The sequence below is a fragment of the Dipodomys merriami genome, unplaced genomic scaffold (assembly GCF_024711535.1).
Source record: "Dipodomys merriami isolate MVZ:Mamm:240054 unplaced genomic scaffold, mDipMer1.0.p SCAF_121, whole genome shotgun sequence".
NCBI classification, from domain to species: domain Eukaryota; kingdom Metazoa; phylum Chordata; class Mammalia; order Rodentia; family Heteromyidae; genus Dipodomys; species Dipodomys merriami.
The window spans coordinates 759,711-776,531 of record NW_027202505.1 but is presented as its reverse complement, the minus strand read 5'-3'; the positions used below and the strand labels follow the sequence as shown (position 1 = coordinate 776,531).

The 16,821-nt window shown below is 43.0% G+C and overlaps 1 protein-coding gene across 3 annotated transcripts in view; it reads right to left on the bottom strand.

Moving 5' to 3' along the window:
- LOC138823629 (translation initiation factor eIF2B subunit gamma) overlaps nt 1-10,710 on the bottom strand; it is a 62,759-nt gene extending 52,049 nt beyond the window's left edge. Inside the window, exons 1-3 of one of the 3 annotated variants that reach the window (XM_070017048.1) lie at nt 10,619-10,710; nt 7,884-8,040; nt 2,924-3,069 (exon numbers count right to left, since the gene is read on the bottom strand). In XM_070017048.1, coding sequence (XP_069873149.1) covers nt 2,924-3,069; nt 7,884-8,031 — 294 coding nt within the window. In that variant the 5' untranslated portion in view covers nt 8,032-8,040; nt 10,619-10,710. Of the gene's footprint in view, nt 1-2,923; nt 3,070-7,883; nt 8,041-10,039; nt 10,055-10,618 lie in introns of those variants that run through there. The other 2 variants (XM_070017049.1, XM_070017050.1) reach the window with 2 other exon arrangements.
- Between the last annotated feature and the right edge of the window lie 6,111 nt (nt 10,711-16,821).

Sequence of the window (16,821 nt, the reverse complement as noted above, 5' to 3'; positions counted from 1 at the left end):
TTCACTTAGGGAGTTTTACTCACATAGAGCCATACCTCTAGTTTGACCTTTTTTTTTGGCCTGTAGTAGGGCTTGAACTCAGGGCTTGGGCACTTTTTCATTCAAGGATAGCCCTCTATCACTTTGAGCCATAGTACCACTTCTGGTTTTCTAATGGTTAGCTGGAGATAAAAGAGTCTCATGGACTTTTTCCTGCTCTGGCTAGCTTCCAACCATGATCCTCAGATCTCAGCCTCCTGAGTAGCTAGGATTAGAGGTGTAAGCTATCAGCACGTAGCTTTACTTCTGACTTTTTGTTAGCTAATAGGAGCTGCCAGTCTCTTAGATTTGTCTGACTGGGCTGGCTTTAAACTGCAATTCTTAGACCTCAGTCTCTTTAAGAAGCTAGGATTATAAGAATGAACTATGTCTGGTTGCATTCTATTTCTAAGGTAAAAAAATAGAACCATGTACAAAACAGAGCCACTGGCACTTTGTTTTATGTGCCGATCACAGACTGCATCCTTACTTAGCTAGGTCTCTTGAGCATATGGCCTTAGCAAAGGATAGAAAGTCATCCTGGAAGACTAGAATCACCTTCACTAGGGTAAAGATACCAAGAAACAAAGCTGTACACTTGCAAAGATACATGAATCCTTTTAGATTTTCTAGCTCTTAAGTTTTATGCAGTAATATTTAATTAAGAGTTTCTGACTGTGCCAGCTGCCAGTGGCTCATACCTGTAATCCTAGCTACTCAAGACTGAGATCTGAGAATCATGGTTTGGAACCAGCCCGTGCAGGAAAGTTTGTGAGGCTCTTGTTTCCAATTAACCACCACAAAGTTGGAGATGGAGTTGTGGATCAAGTGGTGGAATGATAGCTTTGGGCCTCGGAGCTGTCCCTAAGCTTTTTTGCTCAAGGCTAGCACTCTACCACTTGAGCCATAGCTCAACTTTCAGCTTTTTTGGTAGTTAATTGGAGATAAAAACCTCACAAACTTTCCTGCCAGGGCTGGCTTTGAACAGCAGTCCTTATTTCCCAGCCTGCTAAGTAGCTAAGATTATAGGCGTGAGCTACTAGTGCCTGGCCAGTATTTATTTTTCATTACAAAGACAGGCTGAAAAATATTAGTAGGTCTTTTGGCAGGAGAAAGTCTGTGCCCCAATTCAAATAATACAGTAACATTATAAAAACTGAATTTTTCCCAAAGGACACAATTTTAGAATAATATGTGGTCTCAGTTTATGGGCCACAAGCAACGGGACAGACTGGATTCTACTATGCATATGTTGTTAGTTTCTTCATCAAAAAGGATTAAAAGTTCAAATATCTCATAGGAGACCAATGGAATTTTAAAAATTCTTTTCCAGTCAATTTCTCACCTATAATCATCAATAACAACTCAGATTTCTCTTACTACATATTAATTTTGCTTGTTATGAGCAAATGGAATCCTTTGAATCCTTTTTTTTTCCCTTGCAAGTGCTGGGAATGAAACCTAGGACCTCATGAATGCTAGGCAAGTGCCCTTCCACTGGACTACACCCTCAGCCTATTCTTCTTTGGTGAGACTATAAAATAGTACAACAACTCTGGAAAGCAGTTTGAACTACCCAATGATACAGCGATAGTACTCTTGGGCTTCTACCCAGAATATCACAAGTCAGGATACAGTAAAGGCACTTGTATATCCATGTCCACTGCTGCCCTATTCACAACAGTCAAGTTACAGAAACAGCCCAAGTGCCTACAACAGATGAACAGATCAAGAAAACAAGGTACAAATATACAAAGGAATTTTACTCATCTATTAGAAAATGAAGAATATGTCATTTGCAGGGAAATAGATGGACATAGAAAAAATTACGTTAACTGAAGTCAGGCTCAGAGAAACAAAACAGCACATGTTTTCTCTCATATGTAGAAGCTAGCTCTAAAATATAATATACATGATAACATATACAAGTTTTTTTTGGGTTTTTTTTGCTGTCATGGGGCCTGAATTCTAGGCTGGGCACTGTCCCTCAGCTCTTCATCTCAAGGCTTGTGCTCTACCACTTGAGTCACAGCACCACTTCCAGCTTTTTCTGCTTATGTGGTGCTGAGGAATTGAACCCAGGGCCTCATGCATGCAAGGCAAGCACTCTACCACTGAGCCACCTTTCCAGCCCCCATATACAAGGTTTTATATACCCAAAGAAACTGACTAAAGGATGGCATAGTTAGGGAAGGAGTGCAAAGGTGTAACTCCTCTGAAGAAATAACAAATTGTTTATCAAAATGAATAATCGGAAGTGGAAACATGTTTTTTGGGGGAGGACAAAAGGGGATACAGAAATGGAGGGAAGGAGGGAAGATGAGCAAATGCAGTCATTATATTCAATGTACATTATGTAAAACTGAACTATATAACTTGAGAGCAGGGATGAGAGAAGGAAAAACAGAAAAGAATGATGGAAGGGTTACATTGACCAAAATACACTGCACTTAGAAAACAAATAGTGATAACCGAATATCTCAATCTTTCCTAATAATAAAAACAAAAAACAGTTGTAGACTACATGGGCAACAGAGTATGCAAAACAGAATATGTGTGTGTTTGTGTGTTGTAAATTGCAATGCTCTTAGGATGAAAGATTTTATTCATCACCAATAAACAAAGTCAAGAAATAATTTTTCCTCTTGCTAGGTGCTGGTGGCTCACCCCTATAATCCTAGCTACTCAAAGGCTGAGATAGGAGGATTGTGGTTTGTAGCCAGACTGAATAGGAAAATCCGTGAGACTCTTATCTCCAATTAACTACCAAAAAGGTGGAAGTGGAGCTGTGGCTCAAGTGTTAGAGTGCTAGCCTTAAGCACAAAAGCACAGTGCTGAGGCTCTGAGTTCAAGCCCCAAGACCAACACCAAAAAAAAAAAAATAATAATAATAAATAATTTTCACCTTAAGCTTTGGATATATGTAGCGTAGAGAATCTGCAGTACCCATGTCAGCTTCATCAGGAATACACACAATATCTAGCTTCATTTTCATTTTAAATTCTGAACACACAGCCTTTTGGACATCCTTGGTTGTAAGCACAATGACTTCTACAGAATGAATAAAAAGAAAAGAAGGAAAAGGTAAAAATTCATGCACTTAGACAATGACTATTCCAATTAGATATAGCCTGTTATTAGGTAAGATAATAACTGCCAATATTACTAAGACTTTTCAATGTGTTTTACACTCGATGGACAAATGCAGGAAGATTTTAAATTTGTGGCCAGTGTGGGCTGCACATGAGAGGTCCTGACTCAAAAACCCCAAAAAATAAAATTAAAAAAGAGGAAACTTAGATTTAAAAACATTAGTGATTTTCCTCAGATGACACAACCAGTAAGCAATGGAAACAAGGTAAAACTCAGATCTGTATGATTAATACCAACACTAATACACTATATACCACTTTTTGTGATGTAAAAAATTCACAAGACTGTTCAACAACAACAACACACACACACATGAGAGTACATTCTAAATCTTCATTCAGTTCAGAGTTAATCATCATTCCGACCAGGTAACCACTACTACTTCACAAAGATGTTTTCATCTTATGAAGCTATCAACCAATGATAGAAAACTCTTTTTTTTTTTTTGCCAGTCCTGGGGCTTGAACTCAGGATCTGGGCACTGTCCCTGAGCTTCTTCAGCTCAAGGCTAACACTCCACCACTTGAGCCACAGTACCACTTCTGGGTTTTTCTGTGGTACTAAACCCAGGGCTTCATGCATGCTAGGCAAACACTCTACTAAGCCACATTACCAGTCCCAAACTTGGGGTTTTCTCACAGGACTTTGACAAGATAATGTTACTGATATCTGAAGAGACGATTTTTGATGGCTGAGATCTGATCTTAGCATCCCTTACTGATTCCCACTTGTTCCATGATAGTACTCCAGGTCACAATTAACTCTGTTTTCACTGTAACCATTCTTTTTCTTTTCTACTTTCTTTTTTTTCAAATCACTTAAGCTTTATTTTCTTCTTCCCTTTTGTTCTTCTTCTTCCCAATTTATTCATTCATTCACTCAACCAAAAAATACTAATATACTTACCAAATAAAGGACAAATAAGCACTGAGAATTCAGAAAAGAACTCAATATGGTGTCTATTCTCAAGAAATTTAACATGGAGAAATGACACAAGAAAATGATTAATGAAATCTTCCTTAAGCTTCATGGAAGAGATATGCTTTAAAAGCATGTATTCAAGTCCAACAAAAATTTCTTTCTTAAGCTGGGCACTGTTGGCTCACAACTAGAATCCTAGCTACTCAGGAGGCTGAGCTCTAAGGATCGCAGTTCAAAGCCAGCCCAGGTAGGAAATTCTGTGAGACTCTTATTTCCAATAAGCCACTAGAAAACCGGAAGTGGTGCTGTGGCTCAAGCGGTAGAGCCCTTGCCTTGAGCTAAAAAGCGCAGGGACAGTGCCCACGCCCAGAGTTCAAGCCCCATGGCCCATTAAAAAAATAAAATTCTTTCTTGGGAGCTGGGAAGGTGGCTCAGTGGGAGAGTGCTTGCCTTACATGCATAAGGCCCTGGGTTCGATTCCTCAGCACCATATAAGCAGAAAAGGCCATAAGGGGCACTGTGGCTCAAGTGGTAGAGCGCTAGCCTTGAGCTGAAGAGTTGAGGGGCAGTGTCCAGGCCCAGAGTTCTGGCCCCATGATGGACAAAGAAAAAAAAATTCTTTCTTTTTTTTGTTGGTCATGGGACTTGAACTCAGGGCCTGAACACTGTCCCTGAGCTTTTATTTATTTATTTATTTATTTATTTATTTTTTGGTTGTTCCTGGGTCTTCAACTCTGGGCCTCGGTACTGTCCCTGAGCTCTTCAGCTCAAGGTTACTGCTCTACCACTTGAGCCACAGCACCACTTCCAGTTTTGTGGTGGTTAATTGGAGATAAGAGTTTCATGGAGTTTCCTGCCCGGGTTGGCTTAGAACCACGAGCCTCAGATCTCAGCCTCCTGAGTAGCTAGGATTATAGGCATGAGCCACCAGCGCCCAGCTTCCTGTTTTTTGTTTTGTTTTTGTTTTGGCAGTCCTGAAGCTTGAATTCAGGACCTGGGCATGTTCCTGAGCCTCTCTGTGCTCAAGATTAGCACTCTACCACTTGAGCCACAGCATCATTTCCAGCTTTTTCTGTGTATGTGGTACTGAGGAATTGAACCCAGGGCTTCATGCATGCTAGGCAAGCACTCTACCACTAAGCCACATTCCAGTTCTCCCTGAGCTTTTTTGCTCAAGGCTAGTACTCTACCACTTTGAGCTACTTCTGATTTCTGGTGGTTAACTGGAGATAAGAATCTCACATAGTTTCCTGCCCAAGCTGGCTTTGAACCATGATCCTCAGATCTTAGCCTCTTATGTAGTTAGGATTACAGGCATGAGCTACCAGCACCCAGCTCCAACAAAAATTTCTTGTCCATATTGTGACATGTAAAGCTGACATGATGAGTTAGATTTAGTATCTGCTCTTAGAAAGATTATACAATCTCCCACAGCATTAGGTGCGGTAGAAAGTAGTCCTAGAAAGAAGTGCTAAGACAGAGTAACAAAGTATTCTGGAAGCACAAAAGACGTGGCCATTAACACTGTTTGGTGGACACAGTGATGCATGTCTACAATCCTATCTACTCCTGAGGTTGAGGCACAAAAATTTTGAGTTCAAGGCCAGCTTGGGCTATATAGTGAGTTGAAGGTCAACCAGGTTTACTTTCATCAGGTAGTGGGATCACATCTATAATTCCAGCTACTCAGGAGGTTAAAGCCAGAGATTGAGTTCAAAACCAGCCTGGAAAGTAAAAAAAAAAAAAAAAAAAAAAAAAAAAAAAAAAAAAAATATATATATATATATATATATATATATATATATATAACACTGATAATAATAAACATTCTAAAAAGAAATGAATATAGGCCTAGCTATTAAAATTCAGAAACTTACATTTAGAAGTACTCCTCAAATTCTGATTGAACCTCAGCAAGAAAGAATGTGCTGCTGGGCACTGGTGGCTCACGCTTGTAATCCTAGACACCCAAGAGGCTGATATCTGAGGATTGTGGTTCAAAGCCAGCACAGGTAGGACAGTCCGTGAGACTCTTATCTCCAATTACCCACCAGAAAACTGGAAGTGGTGCTGTGGCTCAAGTGGTAGAGTGCTAGCCTTGAGCTGAAGAGCTCAGAGACAGCACCTAGCCCTAGAGTTCAAGCCCCACAACCAAAAAAATAAGAAAGAAAGAAAGAAAGAAAGAAAGAAAGAAAGAGAGAGAGAGAGAGAGAGAGAGAGAGAGAGAAAGAAAGAAAGAAAGAAAGAAAGAAAGAAAGAAAGAAAGAAAGTTAGTTCTAGGTAGTAGATATTAAATGTACCATAAAAGGCCACTCCCAGTATTAACTAAAGATGATGTGATAAAAGGAAAAGATTAGGCCAGGAACCAGTGGCTCATGACTGTAATCCTAGCTACTCAGAAGGCTGAGAACTGAGGAGCTGTGGCTCAAGAGTGGTAGGTAGAGGGCTAGCCTTGATCACAAAACCTTAGGCACAGTGCCCAGGCCCTGAGTTCAAGCCACAGAAGGAGCACAAGTGCACATGCATGTGCACACGTACACAAATACACAAAGTAAAAGAGCAAAATCACTATAGATGACAAATCCATATAGAGTTACTAAATGGTTGGGGACATAGCCTAAGTGGTACCATGCTTGCCTAGCAAAATATGAGGCTCTAAGCTCAAATTCTAGTATTGCCACACACACACTTTTACTTTATTTTTATTTTTATATTTTTGGGTCAGTAATGGGGGTTGAACTCTGGGCCTGAGCGCCATTCCTCAGCTCTTTAGCTCAAAGCTAGCGCCCTACCACTTGAGCCACAGGGCCACTTCTGACTTATATGGTACTGAGGCATCAAACCCAGGGCCTCATGCATGCGAGGCAAACAGTCTACCACTGAGCCAACTTCCCAGCCCTTACTTTGTTTTTATAGTCAGGGTCTTGCTATGCTCTCCAGTCTGTCCCTGAACTTGAAATCTTACTTCAGCTTTCTGAAGAGCTAGAATTACTAGCATGTGCCCCCATCTTCAGTGTATTAAGGTGTATTACAATCTCCTTTATTGTGAAATTAGACTCTAAAAACTTCTCAAGCCTATTTCTTAACAGTAGTGTCATGTAGTCAACCACATAGAAATGTTTATGAGTCTGATTCAGGAAGGCAACAAGAATCAACACTGAATCACAACGTGACTGGGCCCCAGGATCTGGCACTCTGTTACATCTCAGTAATATTCTAATTTGTTCCACCTGACACTAGCACGCCTCAAACTCAAGGTGGCCAAAACTAAATTCATTTTGTTTATTCAAATCTATTACATATCTCACATTCCTTTTCCTATTTAATGGCATCATCACAAATCTAGTCATGCAAGCAAAAATAGAACTCTTCCCAGCAGACTTTAAAGTTATAGAAGTCTGAGCTATCTTTAAAGTTCTGGCCTAAGCTATCTTTTCAATTCTGTACTCATCAGTATACTTAATGTATTACCTGGCATAAAACAGATTTTTAGGAAGTAAAAGCCATCAGGCACTTAAGACTCCCTATCTGCTCTTTGTGATATCCTTACAAGGTTCATCTTGGATCACTGTGGAGACCAGCTCTATCTTCTCAACCTTTTTCATACAGCAACAGATAGAGACTTTCTATGTTCCTAACTTAAAGAGGCTAGTCTTTAAGTCCTAGTCTTAAAACTTTAAGTCCTAGTCTTCTCTCATTCATCCTGTCTTGCCCTCATAATGCTGACAAGTCATTGGGCTTAAACACACTAAAAGTTTTATAGGTGAATCTCACTCACTGTCATAACTCACCTTCAAATCCAACACGCTCAAGCAGATTCAATGGATACCAAATTAAAGGTTTGTTCCCAACTGGAAGCAGAGGCTTGGGAATGCTGGAAGTCAGGTCTGTCATCCGTGATCCCCCACCAGCTGCCATCACTACTGCTTGAAATTCCATTTTAACAAACTTCAAACACAAGGGGAAAAAGTCACAAAAATAAAAAGACACACACCCATTTTTATTTAAGCTGTTGATACCCACTTTTATCAGATGCAACTGCCTAGGCTGGTTTCAAACCATGATGCTCATATCTCAGCCTCCTGAGTAGCTAGGATTACAGGCATGACCCAGCTTAAATTGGAATTTAACCTTCACTTTGGCATTATGTAACTTTCAACACATTTAATATTATTATGAAAAGAGTATGAGACCTTCAAAGAGTCAAAAGCTTCAGTTTAAGGGGCTGGGAAGGTGGCTCAGTGGTAGAGTGCTTGCCTTGCATGCATGAAGCCCTGGGTTCGATTCCTCAGCACCACATAAGCAAAAAGAAAAAAAACGGAAGTGGTGCTGTGGCTCAAGTGGTAGAGCACTAGCCTTGAGCTGAAGAGCTGAGGGACAGTGCCCAGGCCCAGAGTTCAAGCCCCACGACCGGACCCCCCCCCCCAAAAAAAGCTTCAGTTTAAGTTCCATCTCTGGGGGCCAGGAAGGTGGCTCAGTGGTAGAGTGCTTGCCTTGCATGCATGAGGCCCTCGGTTCGATTCCTCAGTACCACATAAGCAAAAAAAGCCAGAAGTGGGGCTGGGGCTCAAGTGGTAGAGCGCTGGTCTACAGCTGAAAGCTGGGGGACCGCGCCCAGGCCCAGAGTTCAGGCCCCCCAACCAAAAAAAAAAAAAAAAAAAGTTCCATCTCTGCTTTGGTGGTATAACCAGATTAATGCTCATCATCCTCAGTTTTTAGAAAGCCATCTGGTAGTTAAGTCCACAGATCCTAGAGCCAAACTGCCAAGGTATATACTCTAGCTCTACCATTTATTAAGCTATGTGAACTAGAGCAAGCTTCATAACTTTTCTATGCCTTTTTCTTTTGTAAGATGGGGATAATTATAGTCTTTACTTCACTGAGTTGTTATTAAGATTAAACAAAGGTTTGCTTGTCTGGCATGCATGAGGCAGAAAGAAGGAAGGAAGGAAGGAAGGAAGGAAGGAAGGAAGGAAGGAAGGAAGGAAGGAAATAAGTTGTATGTTCTACATACAAAATAATGCCCATTCCATTACAAGCATAAATATCTGATTATTACTGGGCAGAGGGTAAACAATGAAAAGTTTTCTGAACCAAATGAACCATGCTGTTTCATTAATTATTGTCTCTGGTCTCTAGTTCTTTTCTTTTTTTTTGGGGGGGGGGGGGTCCGGTTGTGGGGCCTGAACTCTGGGCCTGGATGCTGTCCCTTAGCTCTTCAGCTCAAGGTTAGCACTCTACCACTTGAGCCACAGTGCCACTTCCGGCTTTTTTCTTTTTGCTTATGTGGTGCTGAGGAATCGAACTCAGGGCCTCATGCATGCAAGGCAAGCGCTCTACCACTGAACCATCTTCCCAGCCCTATTTCTTTTCTTTTTTACAAAAAGGGTTTCATGCCAGTCTATGAGGGCAATGTATCTTGATCAATGTCATTGCTTCCATTATTTTCCTTCTGTTATTTAAGAGGCGTCCAGGCTGGAATGCGGTATCCACAGGCATGATTCCACACTTATGGATCAGCACATGGGACCTGGTAGTCCCTGGCTCCCCAGAAGTCACCACCCAACTTAAGTGTTCACACCTGACTACAAAGCACACTACAGCATGGAACTCCTGGCTCAAAAAAAAGCATCTCATTTTAAAATCCGAGGTAGCTGGGACTACACTTGTGCTACCGTGCACAGCTGCACTGCTGTTCCGGTTCCCTCTATTGCTTTTCTCCTATGCCTGCTAATCCACTATTGTAAGACTGCTCAACAATCATCTTGCCCATGAAGCCATCTAACCCTTCTCACACCCAGTTACAAGGGACTACCACTTAGAGAAGTATACCAGCCTTGACAGACTTCAGTGCACGTATAGGTCTGAATGTCTTAAGAGTGAGTTCCCTGCAGGCTGGGCCTGGGCTGGTCATCCCTGAATTCTCAGTCAGATGCCAGGTACTCACTGTGTGTAGAATGAGGATCTGTGAACCTCACAGCAGCCCCAGATGAGGTTATGTTCAAATATGAGCAGAAAGGCATTAGAACCCAGGTCGCTGGGATCTGATGTTCAAATGCTCAAACAGGCAACCTAGGAGAGGCATCTCAGACCGGCCTGGGTCACAGCACTCCCTGACATCTCCAGCTGCCAGGAGGTGAAAGAGCCCACAACAGGCCCACCAGTGTCCTCGTCCACGCGGCGCCACGTGAGGCGGGGTCCTTACCGTCCCGGTACCTCAACGCCCTGCGTCAAACAACTAAAAAGTGGGTTGGATAAATGAAGGAGTTCAGGTCTGGTGTGGTCTCAGGGTGACCTGCAGCAGAACCTCTCCTCCTCGAAATTCACTTTCTCCACCTGTTGCACGAGGCGTTTGGTTCGAATCCCCCGCACCCTCCAGTCTAAGCAGGGACCCCAGGCTCCGCGGCCGGTTCCGGCAAGGATTCGAGCTCCCGACCTCGAGGCTCACTACCCCTTGTCTACCGGCTGCAGGTCCTGACCCGGAGGACTCGCCTCCCTCGCACGAAGGGGGTTCTCCAGTACCCACCCGGGCTCAGCCAGCTCCGACACCTCCTGGCAAGACCCGAGCCGCAGCTTTACCTCAGCTCCCGGCGCGTCGCAGCCGCTCCCCACGCTGCCGCTGACAGTCCCAAGGCGCAGGCGCGCGATGGCCGAGCACATCGATGGGACGCGCGGGCCAGACCCGCGGACCAGGGGCGAACACCGAGCGATAGATGACAGAGAGGAAACCTGGCCCCTCAGTACCGAGAATGAAAGGAAGGCTGGAGAAGACTGGGCAGTCTGAGAGCCCTTCAAGTCCCTGCAGCTTGCGAAAACATTCCGATTTTGCCATTGCTACCCGTTCTTCCATTCCCAAATAGCTAACTTCCATAGAGTTGGCTGCCAGGTCAGGATGCCAGGTACCCACAGGAACTAGTTATAGTCGCTTCCCTTAGGGTGAACTCCCATTGTTAGTACTTGGTATCATCTGCTACTCTGGAAAGATTACTTATTGGGTGCCACAATATTTGGTTAGCAGGGGTGGGGTGAGGGTGGGGGAGGGGGTGGCGGGGAAGAGTGACCAAATTCCCTTTCCCTATTAGGCCCGGGATTGGCAGAGCTTGCTATGTAGGAATGGCTAATAGGACCACTCATGCCAACTTTAGCCATCCAGAGCAGGAGAGGTGGTCATGCAATGATGGTCTGAAGAGAGTGGGCCAAAAGAGTCATGGGTAAGAGACTTCAAAATAGAATAGCCAGTAGTTGCAAAGGTCCTGAGACAGTGTTCAAAAGACAGCAAGGATGGGCTGGGAATGTGGCTTAGTGGTAGAGCGCTTGCCTAGCATGCAAGAAGCCCTGGGTTCGGTTCCTCAGTACCACATACACAGAAAAGCCGGAAGTGGCGCTGTAGCTCAAGTGGTAGAGTGCTAGCCTTGAGCAAAACAGCTCAGGGAGCTGGGCGCAGGTGGCTCATGCCTGTAATCCTAGCTACTCAGGAGGCTAAGATCTAAGGATCGCTGTTCAAAGCCAGCCCGGGGAAGGAAAGTTTGTGAGACTCTTATCTCCAATTAACCACCAGAAAACCGGAAGTGGCGATGTGGCTCTAGTGGTAGAGAACTCTCCTTGAGCTAAAGAGCTCAGGGACAGTGCCCCGGCCCTGAGTTCAAGCCCGGTGACCAACAGTTACTACAACAACAACAAAAAAAAAAAAAAAAAAAAGGAAGAAGCAGCAGCTCAGGGACAGTGCTCAGGCTGTTAGTTCAAGCCCCAGGACTGGCAAAAAAAGGAGGAGGAGGAGGAGGAGGAGGAGGAGGAGGAGGAGGAGGAGGAGGAGGAGGAGGAGGAGGAGGAAGAGGAGGAGGAGGAGGAGGAGAAGGAGGAGAAGAAGAAGAAGAAGAAGGAGGAGGAGGAGAAGAAGGAAGAAGAAGAAGAAGAAGAAGAAGAAGAAGAAGAAGAAGAAGAAGAAGAAGAAGAAGAAGAAGAAGAAGAAAAGAAAAAGGCATCAAGGAGGTCACCGAGGCTGAAATCAGAGTTTTCCATCCTAGGCTCAACTACCATAGTTCCACATGTCAGATGTGGCCCATGACTGGAAAAAAAGCCAAATAAGGAATGGTGGTGAAGGACACAGAAAGGAGGATTATTATGTGGCATGGGTATGCCACATTAAGTCAGAGAGAGGGGGAATAATGGCAGAGGAGGTCAGAAAGGCAATGGGGAGAGGAGAGATGCCACACCACATACACTTGGTTGAAACTTTTGGAATGAAAGGTTCTGGACAGGAGTGGAGCCTGACATAGACTCAAGCCCCAGGCATCCCCCAGGAGTTGGTGGAGAACTGGATTCCCTAAAAAAGACAATCTGGTCAGACTTAACCCATTGTTCTCTGAGAAAGAGACATTCCAGTGTGACTGCTGCTCACCACAGTGACCCAGGGCCCAGTGGCAGGATGCCTGCCCTGTGCCCTGACAAGTCCCACCTGGGAGAGAGTCTGTCCTGCCTCCAGGCCAATTCAGGCCTGCCATTGTATACAACTCTTGTTTCCTCCTCTAACAAGCAGCTCAGTATCCAACCACGATGGGAACCCAGTCCGAGAGGCACAATGGAGAGGAAGCTGCTGAAGCAAGCGTTTGGAAAGGAGTAGAGATCACAGCAGGCAAAGCAGCCATGAAGATGTGTCTGCAAGGAGTCCTTAGCTGGGTTCAGCAAAGAGAGGCCAGCACAGGTGGGCGGAGCACTTCCATAAAGCTGCCTGTGGTGGATAGATGGCTTCTGATTTGACCTCGACAACAGAATAAGGGACTGCAAGTTCTATAAATAGTCTCTGGCCAGAGAAACAAGATCAAACACTTAAGTTTCTTCATTTCCAGTGGTTCCTGGTATTTCCAGCTGAGTGGACATCTTTCTGTGACCAGTGGGTGCCACGCCACCTTCTGCGGAGTCTGCGTGAGAGATTGTGTTGGACAAAGAGCTTCAAGGAAGCATGCCCCCAGGAAGGGGGTGTTGGTTCAAGGCTTCCCATACACTTGGCTGCACCTTTATAGCCTCTACCTTTATTCTTACTATATTCTTCTTGGCTATACATTCGTTGTCTTTATTCTCGTTTTGGCTATTTTTCCATTGATCCGTGAACAGAGCATGTTGTATTTTTCCAGTCCAATAGAGATGGCTTCTCTAAGTAATAAAGACTAAGGCCAAAGATTAAATGTGGGCAATCCCCCAATCAATCTATCATCTGATGTGACGTTGCCTCCAGAAACTCCTACAACTTCACAAGCGGTTTTGCAGCTCATAAATAGTAAATATAAAGACTTAAAATTTCTAGATATGTCTAACAGACAAAATCAATGAACTAAACTAAGTTAGAAAGAGTTATCCCAGTAGTTTAGAGAGTTCTAAAAAGAAGGGACCTCTGATTATAAAAGAAAAAGAAAGATTCTCCCAACAGTTATGATTAAGTTTAGTCCAACTTACATTATAGGGAATAGATGGTGTTTTCACACAAAATATAAAGTTAGTGACATATTTCCTGAACCAACCAAGAACCATTTCCTTATACAGGAGCTTATAAAGATGAAATTAGTTGGATAAAATTAAAAAGAGTATAATGTAAGTATAGCCCTGTCTTAGGTTTGTTAATTATTAAACATAAAAAAGGCTGAATAGATGACGTATTTTATTAAACAATATGCTAGACTTGTTTCGCACCACTTAGCTTAAACAGTTGGTGGGATAGTCATTAATTTTCATGTAATTCATCAATGCTTTGCCTTTAAAAAATTGATTACGTGCTTAAATAAACAAAGAATCTATGTCACAATCACACACTGTATAAAAATGTTAATTCTCCTCAATAAAGATACACTCAGATGCAACTCTTTTGAGTCTGGGTCTGTTTGTCACTTCGCCGACTCCTTTGCCCACCTATCCCGAGATCCCTGTCCCGTCGGTCCCAGTGCACCGGCCGAGCTGGTCCGTCGCAGAGAGAGAACTCAGATCCTATTAGGCTTGTGAGCTATTGTGACTGTGGATTTTGCCAAGTCAGTGAGCTGTTGGAGAGGCTGAAATCAGAGTTTTCCATCCTAGGCTCAACTACCATAGTTCCACATGTCAGATGTGGCCCATGACTGGAAAAAAAGCCAAATAAGGAGTGGTAGTGAAGGACACAGAAAGGAGGATTATTATGTGGCATGGGTATGCCACATTAAGTCAGAGAGAGGGGGAATAATGGCAGAGGAGGTCAGAAAGGCAATGGGGAGAGGAGAGAGAACTCAGATCCTATTAGGCTTGTGAGCTATTGTGACTGTGGATTTTGCCAAGTCAGTGAGCTGTTGGAGATTTTGTTTCCCTGCTAAGGTTTGTACAAAAGTACACTAAATACACAGCACCATGAAGACTGAAGCCTAATAGTTACTCTAACCCTGCCCTCATACGGGCAGACAAAGGCCTTTTCTATGGTTTGTATAGTGACCCACCTCTATAATCCTAGCCCTCAGAAGTCCCAGGCAGAGGTGTCTCAAGTTTAAAGTCAACCTTAGGGGCTGGGAAGTTGGCTCAGTTGGCTCATGCTTGCCTCGCATGCATGAGGTCCTCAGTACCAAATAAGCAGAAAAAAGCCAGAAGTAGTGCTGTGGTAGGGAGCTAGCCTTGAGCTGAAAAGCTAAGGGACAGCACCCAGGCCCAGAGTTCAGCCCCCAGGACTGACAAATAAATAAATAAATAAATAAAAATAAAGTCAATCTTAGCTACATAATGAGACCCTGTTTCAAATACAAAGGAAAAAAGTCCTTTATTATGAAGCCTTCATGGAAGGTCTGGGCACCTCTGGGAACCAGGGCTAGATCCTAAGCTACACCCCTAGCCTGACAGCATGTTTGTGTGTCTTTACATTGCTAGGAAATTGTGAATGCCAGGCAGGTTCTCTATAAACTAACCCTTACAGCACAATTTTGAAGTAAAAACTAGTTTTGAAACAAGATTAGCAGTCAGCCTCATCAGTCATCCATTGTAAAAGTTTAAATTAGCAAATGTTTTCAGGTAACTAGAGAGCTTTCTCTTCTAGTGGAAGAAAGTGGTTCAGAGTCTATATTCACTTTATTTTTTATTTGGTTATTATTTATTATAGTATTAGTGGTACTGGGGTTTGAACTTTCTTGAAATCATTCCTGTAGGGCAGAAATTCACAAACGTTTTTTGGTCTCTAGACAGACCCTTTACACTCATAAATGATGAGAAACCAAAGATCTTTTTATTCTGTATTTATTGATATCTACCATATTAAAAATTCAAATCAATGGGGCTGGGAAGGTGGCTCAGTGATAGAGTGCATGCCTTGCATGCATGAGGCCCTGGGTTTGATTCCTCAGCACCACATAAGCAGAAAAAAAGCCAGAAGTGGCGCTGTGGCTCAAGTGGTAGAGTGCTAGACTTGAGCTGAAGAGCTGAGGGACAGTGCCCAGGCCCAGAGTTCAAGCCTCATGACCACAACAAAATTCAAACCAAGACATTTAAAACATTAATTTATATTAAAAAAAATAAGGGCTGACAACAACAGGGAATGCAGAGAAAGAGGAACCCTACTGCATTGCTGGTGGGAATGTATACTAATATAACCACTTTGGAAAACAGTTTGGAGGTACCTCAGAAAGCTAAATATAGACCTCCCCTATGACCCAGCCATACCACTCCTAGGCATCTATCCTCAGCAACAGGAACCAGTATACAAAGACACATGCACCTCCATGTTTATTGCATCACTGTTCACAACAGCCAACATTTGGAAACAACCCAGATGCCCCACTACTGATGAGTGGATCCAAAAATTGTGGTACCTATATACAATGGAATATTATGCAGCCATTAGAAAGGACAAAATAATGGCATTTTCAGGGAAATGGATGGAACTAGAGCAGATTATTTTGAGCAAAGTAAGCCAAGAACAAAGAAACAAATGGCATATGGTCTCCCTGATATGTGGATGCTAAAGCCAAAATACAAGAAGATATGGCAAAGTAACAGGACTCAAGGAACAAAGGACAGCCAATCATTTTGTCATATCATTGCTAAGTGACTCCATGTTCTAGACCATATATATGGTAGATATATGCACACAACAGAGGGAAGCCAGGAGGAGGAACAGAATAAGTGGGAACAGCCTACACTAAGCAAAAGGACAGAAATGTAAACAGCACCTGTGGAAAAAATAACTTGTATTGTCAAAGCTCATAGAATTCACAAGCTGTATAGACCATGGTAATGACAATTTGCCTTGTGAAGGTTAAAATGTGTTTGTGACTTTAACTATCATTGTGAAATATGTGAAATTTATGCAATCACCTACTCTCAATTAAAGAAAAAGTGTGAGAGAAGGGATGGGTTAGGAGAGTTGGGTGGCAATGTTGTCAGATACTTTGTACTCATATACTGTTTTGCAGAATGGGAACTTCTTTGTACAACTACTTAAGGATTTAAAAAAAAACAAAAAACAAAAAATGAAAAAAAGGTGGCTCAGTTTTAGAGTGCTTGCCTTGTATGCATGAGGCCCTGGGTTCAATTTCTCAGCACCACATAAGCAGAAAAAGCAGTAAAGGGTGCTGTGGTTCAATTGGTAGAGCACTAGCCTTGAGCTGAAGAGCTGAGGGACAGTGCCAATGCCCAGAGTTCAGGCCCCACGACCAGCAATAAATGAATGAATGAATGAATAAACAAACAGTAAAGTATTATAGTTACATTGGGTGTGCATGCGCGCATGCA